General features: G+C 41.5%; 1 protein-coding gene, 1 long non-coding RNA gene and 1 pseudogene across 5 annotated transcripts; 2 read left to right on the forward strand and 1 right to left on the reverse strand.

Moving 5' to 3' along the window:
* The window catches only part of LOC115590091 (zinc finger protein 420-like), a 134,840-nt pseudogene that overhangs the window by 55,469 nt on the left and 57,338 nt on the right, over nucleotides 1–22,033 (forward strand).
* LOC115590079 (tyrosine-protein kinase receptor TYRO3-like) lies at nucleotides 4,086–8,882 on the forward strand. Of its 2 annotated transcripts, none has more exons than XM_030431342.1 (6): nucleotides 4,086–4,189; nucleotides 5,323–5,358; nucleotides 5,815–5,932; nucleotides 6,804–7,043; nucleotides 7,985–8,152; nucleotides 8,324–8,882. In XM_030431342.1, exons 4-6 carry the CDS (start codon nucleotides 6,842–6,844, stop codon nucleotides 8,431–8,433), a joined length of 480 nt encoding a protein of 159 aa, XP_030287202.1. In that variant the 5' UTR covers nucleotides 4,086–4,189; nucleotides 5,323–5,358; nucleotides 5,815–5,932; nucleotides 6,804–6,841; the 3' UTR covers nucleotides 8,434–8,882. The 2 variants fall into 2 exon arrangements, with proteins under 2 accessions (XP_030287202.1, XP_030287203.1); XM_030431343.1 differs by having other exon boundaries at nucleotides 8,003–8,152.
* LOC115590106 (uncharacterized) lies at nucleotides 10,434–12,972 on the reverse strand. 3 transcript variants are annotated; one of them, XR_003985669.1, is made up of 3 exons: nucleotides 12,730–12,972; nucleotides 12,012–12,227; nucleotides 10,434–11,033 (listed from the first exon to the last, which is right to left on the reverse strand). It is a non-coding gene; the product is annotated as an uncharacterized LOC115590106 (long non-coding RNA). The 3 variants fall into 3 exon arrangements; XR_003985668.1 differs by having other exon boundaries at nucleotides 12,012–12,269; XR_003985667.1 differs by lacking the exon at nucleotides 12,730–12,972 and having other exon boundaries at nucleotides 12,012–12,712.

The following is a 22,033-nucleotide window of genomic DNA, read 5'->3' on the forward strand; positions in this document are numbered from 1 at the left end:
TTGCTGATAACTCATCCCCGCATGTTTATCTCAGGCTCCTCGCAGCCTTCTTCCTCCCTCCAGCAGGCAGCCTGGCCCTGTTGCTGTCCTCCTCAGACAGACGCTGAAGCTCAGTTTCTCTCACTCTCTTGGGGTCGACAGAGAAACGTCTAGCGGCTGCTTCTCCCGAGTTTTCCTCTGAATATATCACGACAGAAAGTTTGAATTTCAAGTCGTACTTTTTATTGTTTTGCTGCACCGGAGCCATGGTGATCATCAGTGTGATGACTGACAGAGAGCAGCACACTGCGTTAAAAAGGCGAAGAAGAAAAACGTGCATTGTCAGTGGACACCTCTTCTTCCTTAATTTAAAAAAAATAAAAAATTAGACCGGACATTTATTTGGAACCAACGGTTATTTACCAATATACATCTGCACCAGCATTTAAAGGGACCCTGCGGTTAATTGAAACCTGGCTATTATGTGGTAATTTAGCAAACTACTTTCGAAACACTGCCAGACGGTCAATAGGACAAATGTTATCTGCACGTACTGTCGACATGAAATGAGTCACCATGGAAGTACATTGAGTCTCAAATATCACTTGCAAGCCAAACACACGGCAGATGGAGAGAGGCCCCCCCCCCCCCCCCCTTCGCCAAAAGTAGACAACAAAAAAGGCCTTTTATTTTCCTGCATGATTTCAAGTGCTGAATAAAAATGTTCATAAATCAAGCATCTTTGCACTTTCTTATGTTGTTAAAGGTATTAAGAACATGAAAAAATACATTTATAACAGAAAAAAATGTGCCTTAAAAAATAATCGTTTGACAGCCCTAATATATATATATATATATATATATATATATATATATATATATATATATATATAAATCTTTTTGAGTTCTGTCAACACATATTTACATTTTAGTTCAACATACACAGAACCCCCTTTTCCTTTTCACTTTTTTCAAATAAACTACCTTAACAACAAGAACACACAAATGCAGCAGGACTAACAAACAAACAAACAAACAAACAAAACAAAGGTTAATTAATTGTTATTTTTTTTAAATCAATCTATATAATGTATTTATATATTTAAGCACCATCGCACCAAGACAAATTCCTCGTTTGTGTAAAAACCTACCTGGCAATAAATCTCATTCTGATTCTGATTCTGATTCTGTTATGATGTCAGACTCTTACTGGTAGATTCCACTGAGCACATCTGCACTTCCTTCATATGATTATTGTGTTTAAAGGAGCTATTTGTAGTTTCAAGCCACCTGCTTCCAGCCAGTTCAAACTCTTTATTTATTTCATATGTTTGATTTATTTCCTTTCAAATTCCGTGTTGCCTCATTGTATAATAAACCAGAACCGTCTGCTGCTGAAGAAACCGGAGGTGGTAATCTGCTCTGATATGATGGTGAAGGGGTTCATGTACCCGTTGACTCTGGGATCAGGGTTCTCTGGAGCACTCAGGTCCTGGTAGGGTCCCCCATGACACAGTGTTCCAAGGCGATGATCAGACCAAACATGACTGTAAATGTCCAGCCGGTGATGGACTGAGTACGACTGCCTCCTGTTTTGATACATTTCATTTTAATGTGATTATTGTTGTTGTGTTACTAAGTTTTTCTGCACAGTCAAAGTGCGCTGTAGAGAACGTGCTGTGTGATGAGCCAGACTGTTTAACTCAAACATGCAGGGGTGAAAATCTGTCATCAGCTCTTTGGGGCAACACTAAATGAATTCCTGAGTTGGACAGCAGAAATAATGTTGTAACTCTGCCAACAAACACTGTGTGACAGGATGTGGGATCATGGCCCCGTCACCTGACATCATGTTGTAGCTTCTTTACAGCTCACAGTCAGTAACTGCAGTCTAATAACAGGAACGACAGATACAACATTTATATCTTCATTCTGCCAACAACCTGACAGTGACCTGAGAGGCCCACAGTGTGAGACACAGCTGTTTACATGAAAACACCACCAGCACCTCTCCTCCAGGTACAACTTACATTTAACTGACACTGTGATGTTGTTCTTTTCCTTTCTGCCCAAAATAATGTGAATATTTCCATGAAGGTCATGTTGTCCTCTCTGCTGTCTCAAGACAAACAGAAACAGGCGATGCAAAAGGAAAAGACCGCAGTTTTTTATAAGTAGCGATTCATATATGAAAAAGGCAACTTAAAGGTTGAAAATGTAATATGCTTGTTAAAAGCTATATTTTTTCAAAAATAATACATCCACGGGGCGTTTAGAGGGGCGCAGATTAAAAATAATGCGCTTCCTTGAAAATTTATATTTAGTCTGAAATAAATGATTTAAGAAATTTTGAAGGGTTCGACAATGACTTTCTGTTTACATCGTACTAGCCAAATAGCGGCCGGCATTGCGAGTTGCCAATTTCGCAACCTCGGCAAGCTTGGCAAAGCTCGGCAAAGCTCAGCACAGCTTGGCTGACACTGGGTAAAATGGTTTGCAAGCTCTTCAGAGCCCCAGCGAACGGTGCGTTATCTGTCCCAGCAGCTGAGTGACCGGAGAAGAGCAAAAACCAGAGTAAATATCAGTGAAGCATACGCTCGATGGACTCAGGTAAAGGTTTTCCACGGCATCAAAACACACGCATAAATGGCGAACTTTCTCCTGGATCGGTAAGCTAACTCTCTTGCTAACTTAGCTAACGTTACCTGTTGGTCAAACTCCTCTGCTATACTTATTTTCATTATATCACGTTGATCCTAGATATGAGACTACTGATCGTGACCCATCGACCTCCACACCCAATAAACGGTGAAAACGGAGGCGGCTCAATCCTCCTGCCCTGTCCAAACCTGGCAACCCGACTGCTGGAATTACTTTTTTGTTGTTGGGACTACGATCTTGAGACACTAGATGGCGGTATTCAGCTCATATTCCATATTGCACCTTTAATGATGTATTACTTGAATTGCAGAACTGAAGTGTTACATTTAGGGATGCACCGATACTGCACTCATATACTCGCACTTGTACTCATATAAATTCACCGATACCACTTCAGTGCATTAGACCTTACGTTGCATGAAGCTGAAGACCACGATCAGAGGACGGCTTGTTGAAACAGGAAACAAACTGATCATTGAACATCAGACACAGATGAGCTGCACAGTGGAGCATCTTTACTGACCCCTGCAGGACTTTTGTAACACTGCAACAACAAAACACAACAAGAGGAAAACAGATTGCATCCAGGAAAGTTTCATCTGAACTACTCAGAAGAGAGGAAACCGTCCTCACACTGCTACAGAGTGAAAGTCCACTGTGGAGAAGACGTCCTTGTTTCAGATGAATCTGTCTCCACTTCAAACACTCAGGACCTCTGAGACAAACCACACTGCATCTGAAGCACACAGTCATTTCCTGCTTTGTGCTGGGCTCCATCCCTCCTCGTACTCTCTGCGCTCATTTGTGCAAAGAAGAAAAAAACAACCAACGCATTTATTTTTAACTGGTGAGAAAAAAAACCTTCAGTCAGCACAAACAAAGAGGAAGGAGGAGAGTTGAACTGATGTGACTGATTTCATTCCACCAACAGGTCCAGAACGATGGGACGGACATCTCTGCTGCTCTGTAAGTACAATCTACTCTGTAAAACTGTAAATAACACTGAACTGATTCTGTTATTAGACTTTATTGATCACTGCAGGGAAACTAGAGATGAAAAGGCTAAAGAGATGTCAGTAGACTGTAAAAACACTATAGAAATGCAGTCCATGTACTGCATATGGACCTGGAGCTGTGGAGTCCTATTGGCTGCTGACTGAGGGGAACCGGTACATCACATGATGTAGTCAGAGACACGGACCCGCCCAGCAGAGAGAGGTTCTGATTCCATCAGACTGTCTGATGCTGTTAATAACATGAATCATATCTCACAGATACACAATGATTATGAGCTGATTGTAGAGTCACAATACAGTGATTTCACTGTATTTATACAATATATATAATATATATGATATATGTTTAACATCAGTTCTGTCTGACCTTGTTTTTCTAAACTAAAAAGTGACTTCCTGCTAAATGTGTGACAGAAACACTGACAGACAGCAAAGAGGAAGGAGGAGGGTCGACTTGGTCTGACTGCTACATGCTGCTGAGCTCAGATGACCAGGACTCAACATGGAGGAATCATGTCTGCTGTGGCTGCTCGGTGAGTAAAACACACTTCATCTGTGTTCCTGTTCGTCTGCACGCTTCCTAAATGTTCATGTCTGGAGTTTCTGAGAGCAGCAGTGAGTTACAGAGCCAACCACAAGAGAACACACTGAACTCAGACCAGCAGCAGTGAGTTACAGAGCCAACAACAAGAGAACACACTGAACTCAGACCAGCAGCAGTGAGTTACAGAGCCAACGACAAGAGAACACACTGAACTCAGACCAGCAGCAGTGAGTTACAGAGCCAACGACAAGAGAACACACTGAACTCAGACCAGCAGCAGTGAGTTACAGAGCCAACAACAAGAGAACACACTGAACTCAGACCAGCAGCAGTGAGTTACAGAGCCAACGACAAGAGAACACACTGAACTCAGACCAGCAGCAGTGAGTTACAGAGCCAAGAGACAAGAGAACACACTGAACTCAGACCAGCAGCAGTGAGTTACAGAGCCAACAACAAGAGAACACACTGAACTCAGACCAGCAGCAGTGAGTTACAGAGCCAACGACAAGAGAACACACTGAACTCAGACCAGCAGCAGTGAGTTACAGAGCCAAGAGACAAGAGAACACACTGAACTCAGACCAGCAGCACCAACAGATCACAGCTGAGACCAGAAGGGTCCCCTTCACGGATCAATAGTCATATTTATGACATAGTTATGTTTTATACTGAAGTTCATGAACTAACCCTGTTTTACTACTACAGCCACACTATCAAAGCATCATTTCACTGATAATAACTGTATATAAATTGTTTTCTGTTTTCATATTAAGAGAATATAAAATACAAGAAAATCAAAGTTTCCATAGTTTTCATTTAGTTTGAATAACCTGCATTTTGTAGATTGATTGAACAATTCAATGAAATGTTGATTTTAATGTTATTTAAAATATAGAAACCTTCAAATGGTATATTTTAAATGTTTTATTACATTTAAGAGATGTTTTCTAACAACACATTTATAATCATAGTGAAATTGTGGCAGTACATTTTGAAAGAGTACATGAAGTTGAGATGAGTATTGTACTTTACTGTAATTTAGTGAAACTGTTCATGAACATTTTCTGACATTTGACCGCTTTTATCTCTTAAACCAACCGGAGTGTCTTTTGTCTTTAGTTGTGACGTCACTGCTGAGCGGCTGCACACACCAAGGTGAGAACACTTCCTGTGTGACTGATGAAGAGTTATTTAGTCCCTGATAGAACAGTTAGTGTTCAGGACGCTGTTTATGGAGGGAAATAGTTTGCACATACAATAAAAGAGTGAAGACTGTCTGGATGTCCACAGACTGGACGCTAAAGATAAATGTGCTGCTATAAAAATGTCATTGTGAAAGCAGGACTGCACACCATGCAGCACCATGCAGCAGCTGACAGAGAAAGTGCAGAAACAATATCGACATGTGAGACACATGAAGTCACATCTGCTGTGTGTTTGACACCAACTCTGAGAGTTCCATTTAAAACATGAGGAGACTCAGAGCCTGAAACACAGAGGAGATCAGTGCAGGTCAACAAGGTCTACAGAGACTGGAAGAGGAAGAAGAGACACTTCTGTCCAAACTGACCATTATCATCTGTAACCACATCTCTCTGTCTCGTCCTCCAGCCTCTCTGAAGATCAGTCCTCACAGATCTCAGCTGTTTGAAGGAGAGTCTGTCTGGAGTTTACTGGTGTGAGTCCACAGGCGGAGCAGCCAGTAGCAGCATCAACATCACTGTCACTGGTAAGATGAGGCTGTTGTAACTCCAGCAGGTCTGAACACCGAGTCTGTCTTTCACCTTTTCACTTTGGCTGAGCCTGAGAGAGACAAAGACAAGAAGACAGACAGGTGACCTTCAGGAGGCAACAACACTGGGTGGAGCACTGAGTCTGCCTCCTCAACATGTTGTTCATCTGTCAGTCTGACATTATGTTCAACATGTAGAGATGATAAATCAGCTCCATGTGCCAAATGTTTCTCCAGAGAGATTGTTGTGATGAAGTGTTGCTGAGTACAGGACAGGACAGTGAGACTGCTTGTGTGAGTCAGAGGATCCATCAAGCTGAGTTTGATGCTGTGAAATCACACTTTAACCTGCCCATGTTAGCAGCACACGTTTGTCAACACACTGTCTGTTTCTACTGATCACAACATCACCAGACTCCCTTAACAAATGTACTGATTTAAGAGTTGTTGAGTGAGGAGAGACTCGACAAACTTTGTGAAACACGACGACAAATTCTAAATGATGCTTCATCAGTTTGACCAGCACAACCAAACACCTGATGCTGTCCTGTTGTCAGAGTGATGAAGATGATGAAGAGGAGATATGTTTGTGTTCTGTCTTTTTAAGCTGAGCCTTCAGAACCGCCCTGCAACGACCCGGTTCTACTGCAGCAGAGGACGAGACGACACCACAAACTTTATGTCCCCGGTCACTGCAGCACTGGGTACAATGTACCAGTAGCTACATGCTAACAGGCTAATCTAACCTGTAGAAACATGAGGTTATCTGTTGTGTAGCTGTGACAGGCTGCTACCTACATCCTGTCATCACCTTCACACTCACAACAGGAACACACAACTGGAATAACATGTTTGTCTGTGTGTTGAGGTGGAGCAGTGATCCTGCAGAGTCCTGTCCTCCCTGTGATGGAGGGAGATGATGTCACTCTCACCTGTACAACAGAGACCTCCAACCTCTCAGCTGCTTTCTATAAAGATGGCTCCTTCATCAGGACTGAGCCTACAGGTCACATGACCATCCACCATGTTTCCAGGTCTGATGAAGGACTCTACAAGTGTAACACCATCAGTGATGGAGAGTCTCCACCCAGCTGGATCTCTGTCACAGGTCAGCAGGTTCCCTGTAGACCCGTTTCCACCCAGCAGTCCGCTTCAGTTCAGTTCAGCTTTTTACAAAACTGTTTGAGTTCTGTTTTTTCATCACAGAAGGTTCAAAAAGTTATTGACATTTACATTCACATTAAGGGCATTTAGCAGCATGGTCATGGTATGCCAGGTCGATGTGAAGTCTGAACAAATGAGTCTGGGGTCTTTTACAGAAGACAGAGTGACTCTGCTGTCCTGATGTTGGTCGGGAGTTCATTCCACCACTGAGGCTCCAGAACAGAGAAGAGCCGCGACTTCACTGAGTGTCCTTTGTTTGCTCTCAGCGATGGCAGTACCAGCTGGCCAGTTGATGTAGAAGAGTGCAGTGCTCTTGTGTGGACTGACCAGTGTTTGGAGGTAGACGGGTGCAGTTCTGTTGATGGCCTTGAAGACCAGCACCATCGTCTGTTACTATCCTAGTAACTACCTAGAGGTAGTTCTCTGAAAGATAGGAGGACAGTTGGTTGTAGACGGCACGTTCTGGGTTTTAGAGAGGAATGAAAGAAGAGATACAGGTCTGTAGTTTCAGATGTCAGTTGAGTCCAGGGTGAGTTTCTTTAGGAGTGGCTTTACTGTAGCTGTCTGGAGGAGCTGGAGGCCTGAAGTGAGGGAGGAGTTTATCAGAGTGGTGAGGAATGGCAGGATGTCATTAGAGATGTTTTGGAGAAGAGAGGAGGGAATCGGGTCCAGGGAACAGGTGGTGGCCCGGTTAGACATCAGTAGTGTGAGAACATCTTGAGAGGAGGGAGGAAGGAGGGTGAGGAAGGGGGAAGAGAATAGTTTCCTGGAGTTGGAGGCAGATTACCAACAGAACTTCTGTTGATGGAGGAACAGGACAGAACCAAACTGAACTGAACCGGCTGATTTTGATTCCAGGACTCATTTCATCCACATGTTCACCAGGTGTGATTCTCTCTACAGGTAAACCAACAACCTTAGCCCCGCCCCCATCTGCAGCCCCGCCCCCTGACTCCACCCCCCTCTTTCTTGTGCTCCTCCACCCGGTGGTGTTCTGTCCGTACTTCATCTCCACTGTCATCATGGTGTCTTTATATCGACACAAGTCCACAGGTAACAATCAATCAACCAATCAATCAATCAATCAGTCAGTCAGTCATTGCACAACATCTCTATCACTTACAGTCATGTATTGATGATTGTTAGTATTGATTATGATACTCTGGCTTCTTCTAATATTGTTTATAAAATCAATCTGAATTTCATGATTAACCGCTCTGACAGGAAATGATCTATCCGTCTCCATGGCAACAGCACCTCCCAACCGACCTGAGGAGGGCGTGGCTGAGGATGCTGATGACATCATGAGTGTCAGCGCCGCGCATCATTTCTGAGCTGAACACATCTGTGACCAGCGTCGGGGGTAACTAGTCACAAAGTAATCCATTACAGTGCAGTAGGATTACTTTTATAATCGAGTAGCATTAAGTGTTAGTTCTGTAATCCAGCCTATCTTTTTTTCACATAAGTAATCTATTACTGGAATAAACTGCTGTCTTTTCCTGTAGTGGCAATATAATATATGTATAAATAACACAGCTGCACAAAATCAGCCCGTTGTCTCATCGTATTTGTGAGTTTATGGTTTCTGAGCTCTGCTAGTTTACAGCTTCATCAGTTACACATCATATACTGGACTGTACGAGCTCTGCTGTGTTGTTGTGTTGTTGTATTTAAACAGTTGTGTCTAACCTCGGCTGCCTCTGCCCAGTTCACTGATACAACATATAAACCTGCTTTAAATGTCAACATTTTGAATAAAGTTTGGTTTGTTTCAGTAGAAGTTGCTGCCTCCTCACATCTGTGTGTTGTTGTAGTTGTTGTGGTTTGGTTGTGGCCTCCAGAGAGAGTCACCTGTCTTTGTGGTGTGTGTGTGTGTGTGTGTGTGTGTGTGTGTCAGTGTTTCTATAGAATCCGAGTCACTACAACATCACTTGTAGCTGAACGTCGTGAGTCACATCATCAATAACGGTGCACATCACATGTCAGTCCGTCTTATTTCAGCAGCATCATTATAAAATCTTAAATATGTGTTGTTAAGCTTATATTATGTCCAACAGTATATTGGTGGCTTCATGCAGAGTCATGTGCATCAGAGTTATTGAAGTGGTTTTGTTTGTGGCTGTGTTGTTGAGTCATAAATGTGGCGATGAGCGTTAGAAAGACACGTCAGGTACACAGTGTGCATCAACAACCACCAGGTGGCACACTGGTCCATGCAGAACAGCAGCACCTGGGTGAGAACATGTTTACAGCCGGTCTGGGAGGTCACCCAGAAACTGAAGCCATGGCAGAGATGTAACTCTGTATGTGACTGCTGAATGGAGGGAAATGTACTCTACAGAGCAGAGATGGAAAAGAAGAGACACTGCAGAACATCAGACCTGTGGTTGTTTACTTACTTACTGATTATTATTTTGTTGTAAGGTGTAACACTTCAGTTCTGCAATCCAAGTAATCCATTATTAAGTTACCGTTTCATAAAATGAATTGCTACTTCTAAAAAACTGCGGTCTTTTCCTTTTGTCACCAAATAAATGAAATGAACTCCTTGAAACAGCCTGTTTCTGTTTCTCTGCTGCTGCTCAGCAGGTAGCTGCTCCTACAGTCAGTGTGCATGTAGCGAGCTAATTCAGTGTAGTGAGACAGCAGAGAGGACAGCACGTATGACGTCATTTTAGTGCCAATAATCCGCGCGCATAAAACCATAATTAGCGCGCATAAAGACCACTGTCTGTGCGCGCGTGGTCACTCTCTGCGCGCTCGCTGTCTCCCTCTTTGCCTCCTGCTCGCTCGACTCTGCTGAGTTTTGGCACCCTGGGGGCGGGCTTTGAATAGACGGCCCCGCAACCCCCCCTCCTTTCTGATTGGTCACTTTAAGTGCCCACTAACGCTGGCCGAACCCTCGGTCCATGTCGCCCTCCAAAGGTTCCAGGAAGTGCTTAGCAGACAATAGAAAACAACAGGAAAACCATGATAATCGGTAAATAATGGTCAATAAATGCTTTGCAAAATGTATATGCACTTGTGTTAATTGCTTTGACCTCTGTTAAGTTTATTAAACCTGTTCAGTTGTTGACAGCAATAAAATCGTAATATATTCTGTTTATTTTTTTTTTTATTTCAGACTTGAGTGAGGCTAACAGGTGACTGACAAGTCTGGACTCACAGCAGCATTATGATGACGGTGTTCTAATAGGAAATCCATGTCAAATAATTTACATTTTGATTTGAATTCATTGCAAATAAATGGAATTCTATCCCTATTTGTTAACTATTCTTACTTATCCCAAACTTACTCTACTCATTGATGCATAATAAATCACACATTGTCTTGTTTTTCCCAATGCATTTAATACCACAATGAATTCCTTAAAAACAGTATCTAAAGAAGTCAAACAGATCAGCATGTCAAGCTGTTTGTGTCCTTTCTGCTGTGTTGTCCTTGAATACAGTCTTCACCAGGTGTGCTGTGCTGCATGGGGATGCTCTGATCGCTGGGAGAAAGGCGTGTGCATGTATGGCTTCCCCAAAGACAGAGACAGGAGAAAAGCATGGGTGGCTAAATTGGGATCAATAAAGTAATTTTGTTCTATTCTATTCTATTCTAAATTCAGAAGGAGCAATTTAACCACCTACAAAGATTTTGATAACAAAAAAATATGTGAGGTAATCATATTCAAACAATACATTTGCACTTTCAGATACCACACCACTGGGAAGTTTAAGATTTTTTTAAATTAAAACCAGAGAACACAGAACAGGAAAAACAATGCAAGAACCAAGAGAAGTCAAGTTGCCACCCCTCCCAAGAAGCCTGTGATGTCAGTCACCACATCGAGGAACTGTTTACGACAAAGACTGGTTCCTCCCTCATGGAGCTTCCAAACGCAGAGGGTGACGCTCTGGCACTTTCCAGCAGGCTTCCATCATCCTGTGGAGTAAAAGAAAAGATCATCAGGAGATTTATTAGGTTGAGGTTGTGGATTGAATAAAAAAAAAAAAAAAAATGACAGGAAAAAACAACACTTGAAAGATGGCCATCTTGGAAGCAAGAGCAAAACCAACAAGGTGAAAAAGAACAGTGGCCTAGGTTCAACATCAAGCAACCCCAGAAGAGCTGAAAGTGTTTCAAGATAAAGCCAGCATCACTGCCCCTACACCTACCTGTATCCAGCAAACATCACTGTTCCACCAACTACCAGAACCGGCTACCATCATTAACAAGAGACATGTAACATCCTCCGGAGCTATAAGATCTTTGGCCCTTACTCTTCAGTTCTCCTGATGTGCAGCATGCAGCATCAATTCTTACTTAAATTACTTAAAATTATTAATTAACTATATATTCATTACAGGTACTAATATACATATACTAATATACAGACTCATCACCCATGTCATAAGGCGCACTTGTGCAATCTAAGACAATCCAGTTCAACTGCTCTGCCATACGTTCTTACATTTATAAAACTTACATATTTCTAGTTTTAGCTGACATTGTCATAAAGTGTCTGCTGTGCTGGGGTGCATTATATTCATCACTGTTCCTGATATTTTGCCCACTACATTAAAATACTTGAAGGCAAATTATAAGCAACAATTGTTGAGATAATGCAGTCTAGCACAGCACCACCAACCACTATGACCTGAACAAAAAACATAAAGTAGAATGAACACCTTTCTGATAATGTCAACAAAAACTGAACATGTATAAGATTTATAAAAGCAGAATTTATGGCACAGCTGTTGTACTGCACTGCATGATGTTGCACAGGTGTATCAAATAATATGACAAATATTTATATTATATATGTATATAATAATAATAATATGTTATATTTTAATATGATTCCTTTAATAATATTGCAAGGTAATTCCCATTTAGTATGGTTTATTATGCCTGACCCACCTTACTATGTTTTCAGTCTCACTGTGGTCCACTCAGTACTCCTGGCCTGCAGCATCACTGACGCTCCACAACAAAGTGCTCCTACTGTAGGGTCCCAAATATATGCAAGATGATATCACCTGTTAGGGACATTTGTTTAGTATGACTGCTTGAAAAACTTGAAAAACATTCATTATGTCTTTTCAGTCTCACCATTGTCTACTCAGCACTCCTGGCCTGCATCATGCAAAATAAAGTTGTGAAGCAGCATCACTGCACCTTTATTCGAATATCAAATGAAAACTGACAGCCCTAATATAGTAGTCTATTGTATAATTGTATGGGCTGCAATATTTCATGAAATAGCTCTCCTTCTAGCTTATATATTTATATAAAATACATAAACTGACGGCATTATGAGCTTGCATTCCAAAATCAATGTCCTCATATCATAAGCTTCACCTTCATTCTGCAGCCTCAATGATATTAAATTGATGTTTAACTACAATCACACTCCCTACACATTAACCGCGCTACTAGTATAAATTGACAGCATTGAATTAAGTTATATTAAGAGAATAGAATTTACATTTATCTGCCTGTTGCATGTGTTGCTATTGTTATCCAGTGTGCTAGTTAGCCTGTTCATATTCTCTAAATCTAGACAAGGACAATCCACCAACATACTTCATTCCAATACACTACTGATATGAAAATGTCATTCTTTAAACATTTTTACCTTGAACAAGTGTTGCTCCCACCATCTGGTCCATAGGAATTACATTGAGCGGCAGTTAGCTTGTGCTAACTTCCGGAACTTTTGAGGGGCTCCATACTCTCTCTCTTAAGGCACTCTAGACAGTAGGCAGAGACGTTGTTAAAAAGGTGATAACATATGAAAAGCTGTGGAGTAAGAGGGCTGGAAGAGGTAAAAAGGGTGAAAGAAGGATGAAAAGGTAAAGAAGTTTAAGGGTGCATGAGCTCAAATAGGTGAGAAAATGATGAAAAGGTAAAAAGATGTAGAGTAAGAGGGCTGGAAGATGTTAAAAAGTTGAAAAGAATATGAAAATCTGTAGATGAAGAGGGCTGGAAGCGGTTAAAAAGGTGAAAACATATGAAAGGTTGTGGAGTAAGAGGGCGGAATGAGCTTAAAAAGGTGGGAAAAAAAGACTGAAAAGGCCAAAAACTTGTAGAGTAAGAGGGCAAAAAGGGGTTAAAAAGGTGAAAAAAAGGCTGACAGGTGAGAAGGTAAAGGCAGAAAGATCTTAAAATGGCTGCAGACATGCTGCAGCAGGAGCAGAAACACAGACGAAAATGTCCCCATAAGGAACGAATGAGAAAATGCCAACCAAACTCCTGCGATTTTTGGGAAGACTGTTATAGTTATCAGCAAAACATGCTACATGCTGAGTTACAGGAGACATTGCTGAACGCACCCATGTTATTTTTATTTCTGTAGAGTGCATAATGAGGGCACAGGAGCGAGAGACAAAACATGTACCGTCTGCGATCCTCCAGAAATTTGGGCTCAAAATTAACATTGCCGCTTATGGGGAACATTCAGGCGTGCTTGTAGCTCTCGGGCTTCTAAATCCAGAACCGTAAGTCCTACAGCTGAAATGAGATGATCAGCTGAAAGCCAACAAGATTTCCTACATTTATATGTCTATATTGTCTATGTCAAGTACAAGATGTGGGATCCAAATCAAGCTGAAGCAAAAAAAATCCTATTTTCGGAGCTGCACTTTGTGTGCGTTTGTGTGCGTTTGTGTGCATGTGAGTGCATGCTTAAGCATGGCTGTGTGTGTGTGTGTCTCCTGTCTGTCTGTCTGTCTGTCTGTCTCTCAATTCAATTCAAAGAGCTTTATTGGCATGAGGTAACACCGTACATATTGCCAAAGCAAGCATTTGGAATTCACAATAATAATAACAGTAAAGGAGAACAATATTTACAATAAATGAGTTATACTGTATGTATAATATGTATAACTTATGATTGACTCAATCACAGTCATAGTCACATCAGGACTGTAATAACAAAAATAAGAAATCAACAAACAAACACAAAAAAAAAAAAAATAATTGATTGTCACTTCCTGTCTCTCAGTCTATGGCAGGCACAAAGACTGTGTGGGTGTGTGTGTGTGTGTGTGTGTGTGTGTGTGTGTGCGTGCGTGCGTGTGTGCGTGCGTGCGTGTGTGTGTCTGGGTGAGTGTAAGTGTGTGTAAGGGTGGAGATGATGATTTTGCTGGTTGGGAAGGTGGTGGAGGGTTTTTCAATAATTCTCCTGAGTGAGTCTGCCACACTCTCCTGTTGGGACCTTAGGTCGTTGGTGCCTGTGTGGATGATTATGTGGCTGGGGGATCCCAGCTCAGCCACGGTCAAGAGCTCCAGGGCTCTCTGGGTGTTAGGGCACCAGATCTTCTCGACTCTGTGTCTTGGGAAAAGAGTCTGTTCATCTAGAAACTTCCCGTTGGAGTCCATGAGCAGGATGATTTCAGCCCTTCTGCCTCTGTGTGCCTGTGCAGTCTCAGTGGAGTGTGGAGTTGAATCCACTGGTGCTGGGGTGTGAGCATGGCTGTGGCTGGAGGCTGAAGCTTGTTGAGGTAGGTGGGGTGAGCTCCCAGGGGTAGGGCTGTGTGGAGGCTGAGCGGGTGCAGGGCTGGTATGGGTGGGGATGGTCTGACTCTGAGGGGTGGCTGTGGGTAGACAGCATTGTGTTCTCAGGCTCTCCTGTAGACTGAGCAGAGTTCTGTCCCTCTCCAGCAGCTCTTCTCTTAGTGCTGCTATCTCTGCCCTACAGCTGTCTCTGTCGCTTCTCAGTTGCTTCACCTCCTCACTGATGTAGTCCAGCTGTCTGTTATGACTGGCTCTGTCCTGATGAAACTCTCTCAACCAAGCGTTGAGTATGTCCTCCTGTTCTCTCCTGAGGATGGTCAGGGTATCCTGGAAGGAGGGAGAGTTAGGCTGCTGTTGATCCAGCTGCTCCCTGAGCTGTTACAGCTCTATCTCCATCTGGGAGAACTGTTCCCTCATGATGTTCAGAGCCTCTGGGTGCTCCAGTAGGGGTCAGTGTCAGCGTCTGCAGGCTCTCTGTCAGACGTGGGGAAAGAGATGGAGGTTTTGCTTCCATGGGTTGGTGGGGTATTTGTAAGACGTTCCTTCTCCTTTTGAGCCCTGAGTTTCATAGTGGGGAAGACATCTTCAAACTTTGCCAGGTGTCCTTGTACCATGGCAGTTCCATTTTTAAACAGGTTGACTGTTATGACTGTGTTGTCTGGGTCATTTTCCTCAAACACACTTATCTTCCATCCATTGCAGATCCCTGTTCTTTTTACTGAGGAGTAGCGGGAGCTGATGACATTCAGCCAGGCATAAGCTTCATCAGTGTGGAAGATTAGATTACATGCCCTCCCATCTTTATACAGGTCAAGAAAGAGTGTTTCTGGTCTTTCCCGGAGAACTTGTTGTTTATATTTGCTCCTTGCAGTCTTGCTTTTAACAGCTGGGGGATATTCTATTGTCTCAGAGCAGGTAGACATCATGATACAGCAGTTGACACTCTGAGGTCTGTGAGTTTTTGAACAGGAAAGTTCTGTTGCTACTGCTGCAGGGAGATGCCACTGATGCCGTAGCTAGGCAACCGTCCAACTGTTATTTCGCTAGTGGAAACTAGTTAGCTGTTAGCTTTAATATTTCAGTTGGGATTCTATTTGTAATTAATTTGTAATTTAAAGTATTAAAACTTACTGCCAGTGTCCAGTAGTTTTCACTTAGTCTTCTTGTTTGTTTAGTTGAGTCCTCCTCTGTCCTCCTATGTCTTCTTCTTTTCTTTTCTTCTAGTTGTTTTGATTGCTTAGGTTAGCAACATTGTATTCAACCAGCTAAAAGTCTTGATCTTTGTCTCCAGGGTCCTGTTCCAGCTGTTTTTCCTCTCTTTCTCCTCTTTCTCCTTTCTGGCTTGTTCTGTCGACTTCTGTATTCAAGTTCTTTACTATTTTTCAGTGTTTATCTCATTTCTGAACAAAAAACGAAGATATTGTTCAGGAGCTACTCTTAAGCATGTCTGCTCAGTTTGTTACCGTGGTAACACTCTCTAACACAGTGGTAACACTGTCTCTCTCTCTCTTGGCCCAGCTGATTTTGGTTGCTAGGTGACAGTTGGCAATGGCCCGTAGCAACGGACTGTGAGGGAGCTGATTTGAGAGCAATTTCTGCCTCACTCTGGGGTGCAGCAGTTGATGATGTCACGCACTCTAGCTCACGCAATACACACCCATTATAAACTCAGAAGAGGGGCTAAAAATCCTTAAAACTAAGACTGCGACCATTTCAAAACCGTACGAGATTTTTAAAAACTGAATACAGGGTCAATAGTTCAAGGTTTTGTGATTCTTTTAAAGTTTGAATGGTGTCTCTCGCTCAACGTATGAGGAACAAGAAGAGGTTGAAAGTCGACGAGTTTTGAAGAGGATTTGAAGCTTTTCCCATCTGCTGCAATGTTAAAATTTTTTTGGAAAAAGCTGAATAGCTGAAAAAGTTGAAAAGCAGAGGGTTGAAAGAGCTGAAAAAGCTGAACATTTTAATGTTTGAATGGTTTAAATAGCTGAAGGTATGCTGAAGTTATAGCAGAATGAAATTTGAAAAAATCCCCGTAAGGATGAATGGGGAAAATGTTGCATTAAAAGCTGAATATTTCCAAAAGTATAATAGTTAGAAAAGCCAAAAGTAATAGCCATCATGTCCTTAAAGAGCTGAACATTTTGAGATTTGAATGGTTTGAATCGGTCAAAGTTTGAAGGAGTTGAAAAGTACCAAAAAACATACGGAAGAATAATAATAAACTCCAGAAGAACAACTAGAAACATTTGCATTTCCTACAAAAATACAGTGTGAATGCTGAAGACTGAAGCGGAATCTGCTGAACGTACTGCCAGAAATGCATAAAACTATAGGCTGAATGGTCGGGATTTTGCAGAAAAAGCTGAATTTTCCAACAGCTGGTAACGCAGGAAGGCTTAAAAGCAATAGGTTTAATGGGCTAAAAAAGTTGAACATTTTGATAGCTGAACAGTTTCTCTAGCTGAACATGAAGTTGTATGTTTGAAGGAGTTGAAAAGGCAGAAACATGAATATCTAAAAAGGCTAAAAAGCTGTAAAGTAACAGGGCTAAAAGAGCTTAAAAAGGTGAAAAGTTAAGGGCTGACGAGGACCAAAAAATTTTAAAAATGTGAAAAAGGATGAAAAGCTGTAGAGTAAGAGGGTTGGAAGAGGTTAAAAAGGTGAAAAGAATATGAAAATCTGTAGATTAAGAGGGCTGGAAGACGTTAAAATGGTGATAACATATGAAAAGCTGTAGAGTAAGAGGGCTGGAAGAGGTTAAAAAGATGAAAAAATATTAACAGTTGTAAAGTGAGTGGGCTGGAAGAGGTTAAAATGGTGATAACATGTGAAAAACTGTAGAGTAAGAGGGTTGGAGGAGGTTAAAAAGGTGGAAAGAATATGAAAATCTCTAGATTAGGAGGGCTGGAAGAGGTTAAAAAGGTGAAAAAAGGATGAAAAGGTAAAAAAGTTTAAGGGTGAAAAGGATGATAAGGTAAAAATATGTAGAGTAAGAGGGTTGGAAGAGGTTAAAAAGGTGAAAAGAATATGAAAATCTGTAGATTAAGAGGGCTGGAAGATGTTAAAATGGTGATAACATGTGAAAAGATGTAGAGTAAGTGGGCCGGAAGAGGTAAAAAAGATGAAAAAATATGAACAGTTGTAGGGTAAGAGGGTTGGAAGAGCTTAAAAGGTGAAAAAAGGATGAAAATGTGAAAAAGTTTGAAGGTGAAAGATCTCAAATATGTGAGAAAAGGATGAAAATGTAAAAAGATGTAGAATAAGAGGGTTGGAAGAGGTTAAACAGGTGAAAAGAATATGAAAATTTGTACATTAAGAGGGCTGGAAGAGGTTAAAAAGTTGAGAAAGGGATGAAAAGGTTAAAGAGTTTAAGGGTGAAAGAGCTGAAATAGGTGCGAAAAGGATGAAAAGGTAAAAAGATGTAGATGGGAGAGGTTAAAAAGGTGAAAAGAATATGAAAATCTGTAGATTAAGAGGGCTGGGAGAGGTTAAAAATGTGAATAAAGGATGACAAGCAGTAGAGTAAGAGGCCTGGAAGAGGTTAAAATGGTGATAAGAGTAAGAGGGGGAATGAGCTTAAAAATGTGAAAAAAAGCCTGAAAAGGCCAAAAAGTTGTAGAGTAAGAGGGCAGAAAGAGGTTAAAAAGGTGAAAAAAGGCTGACAGGTGAGACGGTAAAGGCAGAAAGAGGTTAAAATGACTGCAGACATGCTGCAGCAGGAGCAGAGACACAGACGAAAATGTCCCCATAAGGAATTAATGGGAGGATGCCTGCCAAACTCCTGCGATTTTTGGGAAGACTGTTATAGTTATCGGCAAAACATGCTACATGTTGAGTTACAGGAGACATTGCTGAACGCACCCATGTCATTTATATTTCTGTAGAGTGCATAATGAGGGCACAGGTGCGAGGGACAAAACATGTACCGTCTGCGATCCTCCAGAAATTTTGGCTCAAAATTAACATTGCGGCTTATGGGGAAGATTCAGGAGTGCTTGTCGCTCCTGGGCTTCTAAATCCAAAACCGCAAGTCCTACAGCTGAAATGAGACCACCAGCTGAAACCCAACAAGATTTCCTACATTTATATGCCTATATTGTCTATGTCAAGTACAAGATGTGGGATCCAAATCAAGCTGAAGCAAAAAAAGATCCCGTTTTCGGAGCTGCTCCTCACTCTGGGGTGCGGCAGTTGATGATGTCACGCACTCTAGCTCACGCAATACACACCTATTATAAACTCAGAAGAGGGGCTAAAAATCCTTAAAACTAAAACTGCGACCATTTCAAAACCGTACAAGATTTTTAAAAACTGAATACAGGTTCAATAGTTCAAGGTTTTGTGATTCATTTAAAGTTCGAATGGTGTCTCTCGCTCAATGTATGAGGAAGAAGAAGAGGCTGAAGGTCGATGAGTTTTGAAGAGGATTTGAAGCTTTTCCCATCTGTTCCCATCCCATTTTTTTTGGAAAAAGCTGAATAGCTGAAAAAGTTGAAAAGTTGAAAAGAAGAAGGTTGAAAGAGCTGAAAAAGCTGAACATTTGAATATTTGAATGGTTTGAATAGCTGAACGTATGCAGAAGTTATAGCAGAATGAAATTTGAAAAAATCCCCATAAGGATGAATAGGGAAAATTTTGCAGAAAAAGCTGAATATTTCCAAAAGTATAATAGTTAGAAAAGTAATAGCCATCATGTCCTTAAAGAGCTGAACATTTTGATATTTGAATGGTTTGAATCGGTCAAAGTTTGAAGGAGTTGAAAAGTGCCAAAAAACGTACGGAAGAATAATAATAAACTCCAGAAGAACAATAGTGTGAAAGAGACGCGAGCAATAACAATAGCCCACTATGGACACCTATAGCTCTGCTATAGAGGTGTCCATAGTGGGCTGGCGAGCACAGCCCACTAATAAATTCCAGAAGAACAATAGTGTGAATGCTGAGTCAGCATTCACACTAATTACTTCATAATTACCACAATAATGACCTCAACATGTATGAAAAGGAGTGTAAAGTGCTTTTAAATTGTCACCAAAACACAGTGTTTCCACTGGAGTCTGTTCATGAACAAGCTGAATGAAGCCAGAAATATCAAGAAATACCAGAAAATCTTCACTTAGAGGGTCAGAAGGCTTCAGAAGGCTTTTTAAATGGATATAAAATCCCCAATAATTAGGATCTGATGTGAACGAGTCACAAGATCTGCAAGAGATTCAGAGAACTCTTCTAGTAACTGGGAGTCAGAGGTCTGTAGATGACCACCAGGTGAAAGCCTGTTCCCTGGACGAGGACGTTACTACTTGATGAAGATGGTTTAAAACCAGAGCCTCAAATGAAAACAATGTGATGGTCGTACCTTGAGCAACACTGAACGGCCATTCAGATCATTTAGGAACTGGAACAAGGAGCCTTTTAGTGATAGTATGTGTTGGCTGCCTGTGCAGGAGGGATGACAGGATGCAGTAGTGATTAGCTTTGGTGTTTTATCATGTAAGACTGTGTAAGGTATGAACATATTAGTCACTTTAGTGCGATATTACTGATAGAAGATGAAGATTACTGTCAATCAAAGTTCATCACTGATGTTCTGGTAAACAACCACCAGAGGGCGACATGAGCACAGCAGGATTATCACATCTGCCAACTATTTGTACTTTACTTCTGCAAATATGTTCTTTTTACTCCACTACATTTATTGAAAACACTGTTTTAGTTACTTAACAGGTTACAAGCTACATCAGAGCTGAATCAGCACTGTTTTATATTCATTTATTTGATGAACAATCTGATTAAAAACAACTCTTATATGCATACACATAATCTGACAAGTGCTGAATATACTTTAGTATATTTACTTGAGACTTGCTAATAAATGCGTTTTTGTTAAAGACAGGAAGAGAGGCTTAAGGCTCAACAAGCTTAATGTTTTCATATAAACTGACGTCACTACGCTACATGGACGGAGTTTATGCTGCCAGAATTAATGTTGATGACGTATTGAATTGATATGTTGCTACACTGGTACAGATAATCGTATAAGCTAATTATTTCAACAAGGTGTCGTATCAATTCCATATGTGGTAACTTATTGGAACACCTTTTTCAATAATCTTGACTGGAAAAAGATTTGGAACCTATCAGCTAGATATATTATTATATATTTTCATTTATTTTGGTCTTGCCCCTCCTCTACCAAATTATGGGAAGATATTTGCAACCTGATTTCTTCTCGTATTGAACCAAATTTTTCCTTTTGTTTGGAACATATATTGTTTGGCTTCATTGATTATCCACCTGCGAAAACATTTTTTTTATATCATCAGTCTCATTATACATTTAGCCAAAACAAACACAAAAAAACACTGATACAGGTAAGCCTGCTGACGTAGGCAAGATCAACATGCATGACACATTATGCTGCCAGAATTAATGTTGATGAGGTATTGAATCGATATGTGGCTACCCTGATAGCCTTCTGACGTCACATGCTACGTAGACAGAAGCAGCGAGATCAACATGGATGTCACATTTAAGAAATTGATGGTTTTTACGGTTTTAACATTACAATGTTTATTCATTACATATAAATCAGAGACAAAATTGCGCCCCCACTGGAAGTGTGAACAGGATTTCATTTTGAAGTTTCTTGCACGTACTTCCCGGCCTGAGGCTGGAGGACCGGAAGCGTCCCCACACTGGAGCTCTGCAGCCGGACTCTCCAACTGTATCCGTCTGCAGCCTGCAAGAGAGGGGCGTAACATATAGTGGGCGTAACATGTAGGTACGTCAGACCCCTCTCCAACACAGCGCCTCTGTTATTGTTTTACTATCTTCAGAGACGCAGCTCGAGACCGCCAGCTTCAGTTTTTATACCATGAGTGTTCTGGGTCCATCTATGACCCACTCAGCCATCAACAGGCGGGTAGAACCAGTGAGAGGATCCACTTTCCTGCACGACCTCCACGTCCCTGTGGCTCGTGCTGTCAGCCTCACTCACGACCGGGGACGATGATGTGTGTTCAGCTGCTGGTGCTGGTCGGTACCACGACCAGGTTTTGTTTAGTTTGAAGTTTCCTTTATGTTAAGTGTTTAAATCAAACTGCTCAAGGATGTATATCAAGCAAAACATTCACCCTACACAGTGAATGATGCGACAAAGAAGTGTCTGTCAGTGATGTTGATCAGGGACCTTTTCAGAACCTGGTGGTCCACAGTTCACCGAGGTGTTGGCTCATTGCTCTCCTTCTCTTCGGAGGATGTGAATCGTACCCAGCAGCAGCCTGAGAAACTCATCTTCTCAACTTCACGGACGTCTTTGAAGGACTCCAGCGATGCACCAACAACCTCAGAAGCAGTGCACAAATCCACAGACTGGGACTTTAGAACTGCATTTGCTGGTTTATAGACGCCAAGCAGCCAAA

Source organism: Sparus aurata, chromosome 10 (genome assembly GCF_900880675.1).
Source record: "Sparus aurata chromosome 10, fSpaAur1.1, whole genome shotgun sequence".
NCBI lineage: Eukaryota > Metazoa > Chordata > Actinopteri > Spariformes > Sparidae > Sparus > Sparus aurata.

What these genes read in the sequence shown, in the direction of transcription:
- LOC115590079 (XM_030431342.1), top strand. Translation starts at nt 6,842, where the DNA reads ATGGAGGGAGATGATGTCACTCTCACCTGTACAACAGAGACCTCCAAC. An exon ending in CAGCTGGATCTCTGTCACAG is followed by an intron (nt 7,044 to 7,984) that starts GTCAGCAGGTTC and finishes CATGTTCACCAG; the next exon opens with GTGTGATTCTCTCTACAGGT. An exon ending in ATATCGACACAAGTCCACAG is followed by an intron (nt 8,153 to 8,323) that starts GTAACAATCAAT and finishes CCGCTCTGACAG; the next exon opens with GAAATGATCTATCCGTCTCC.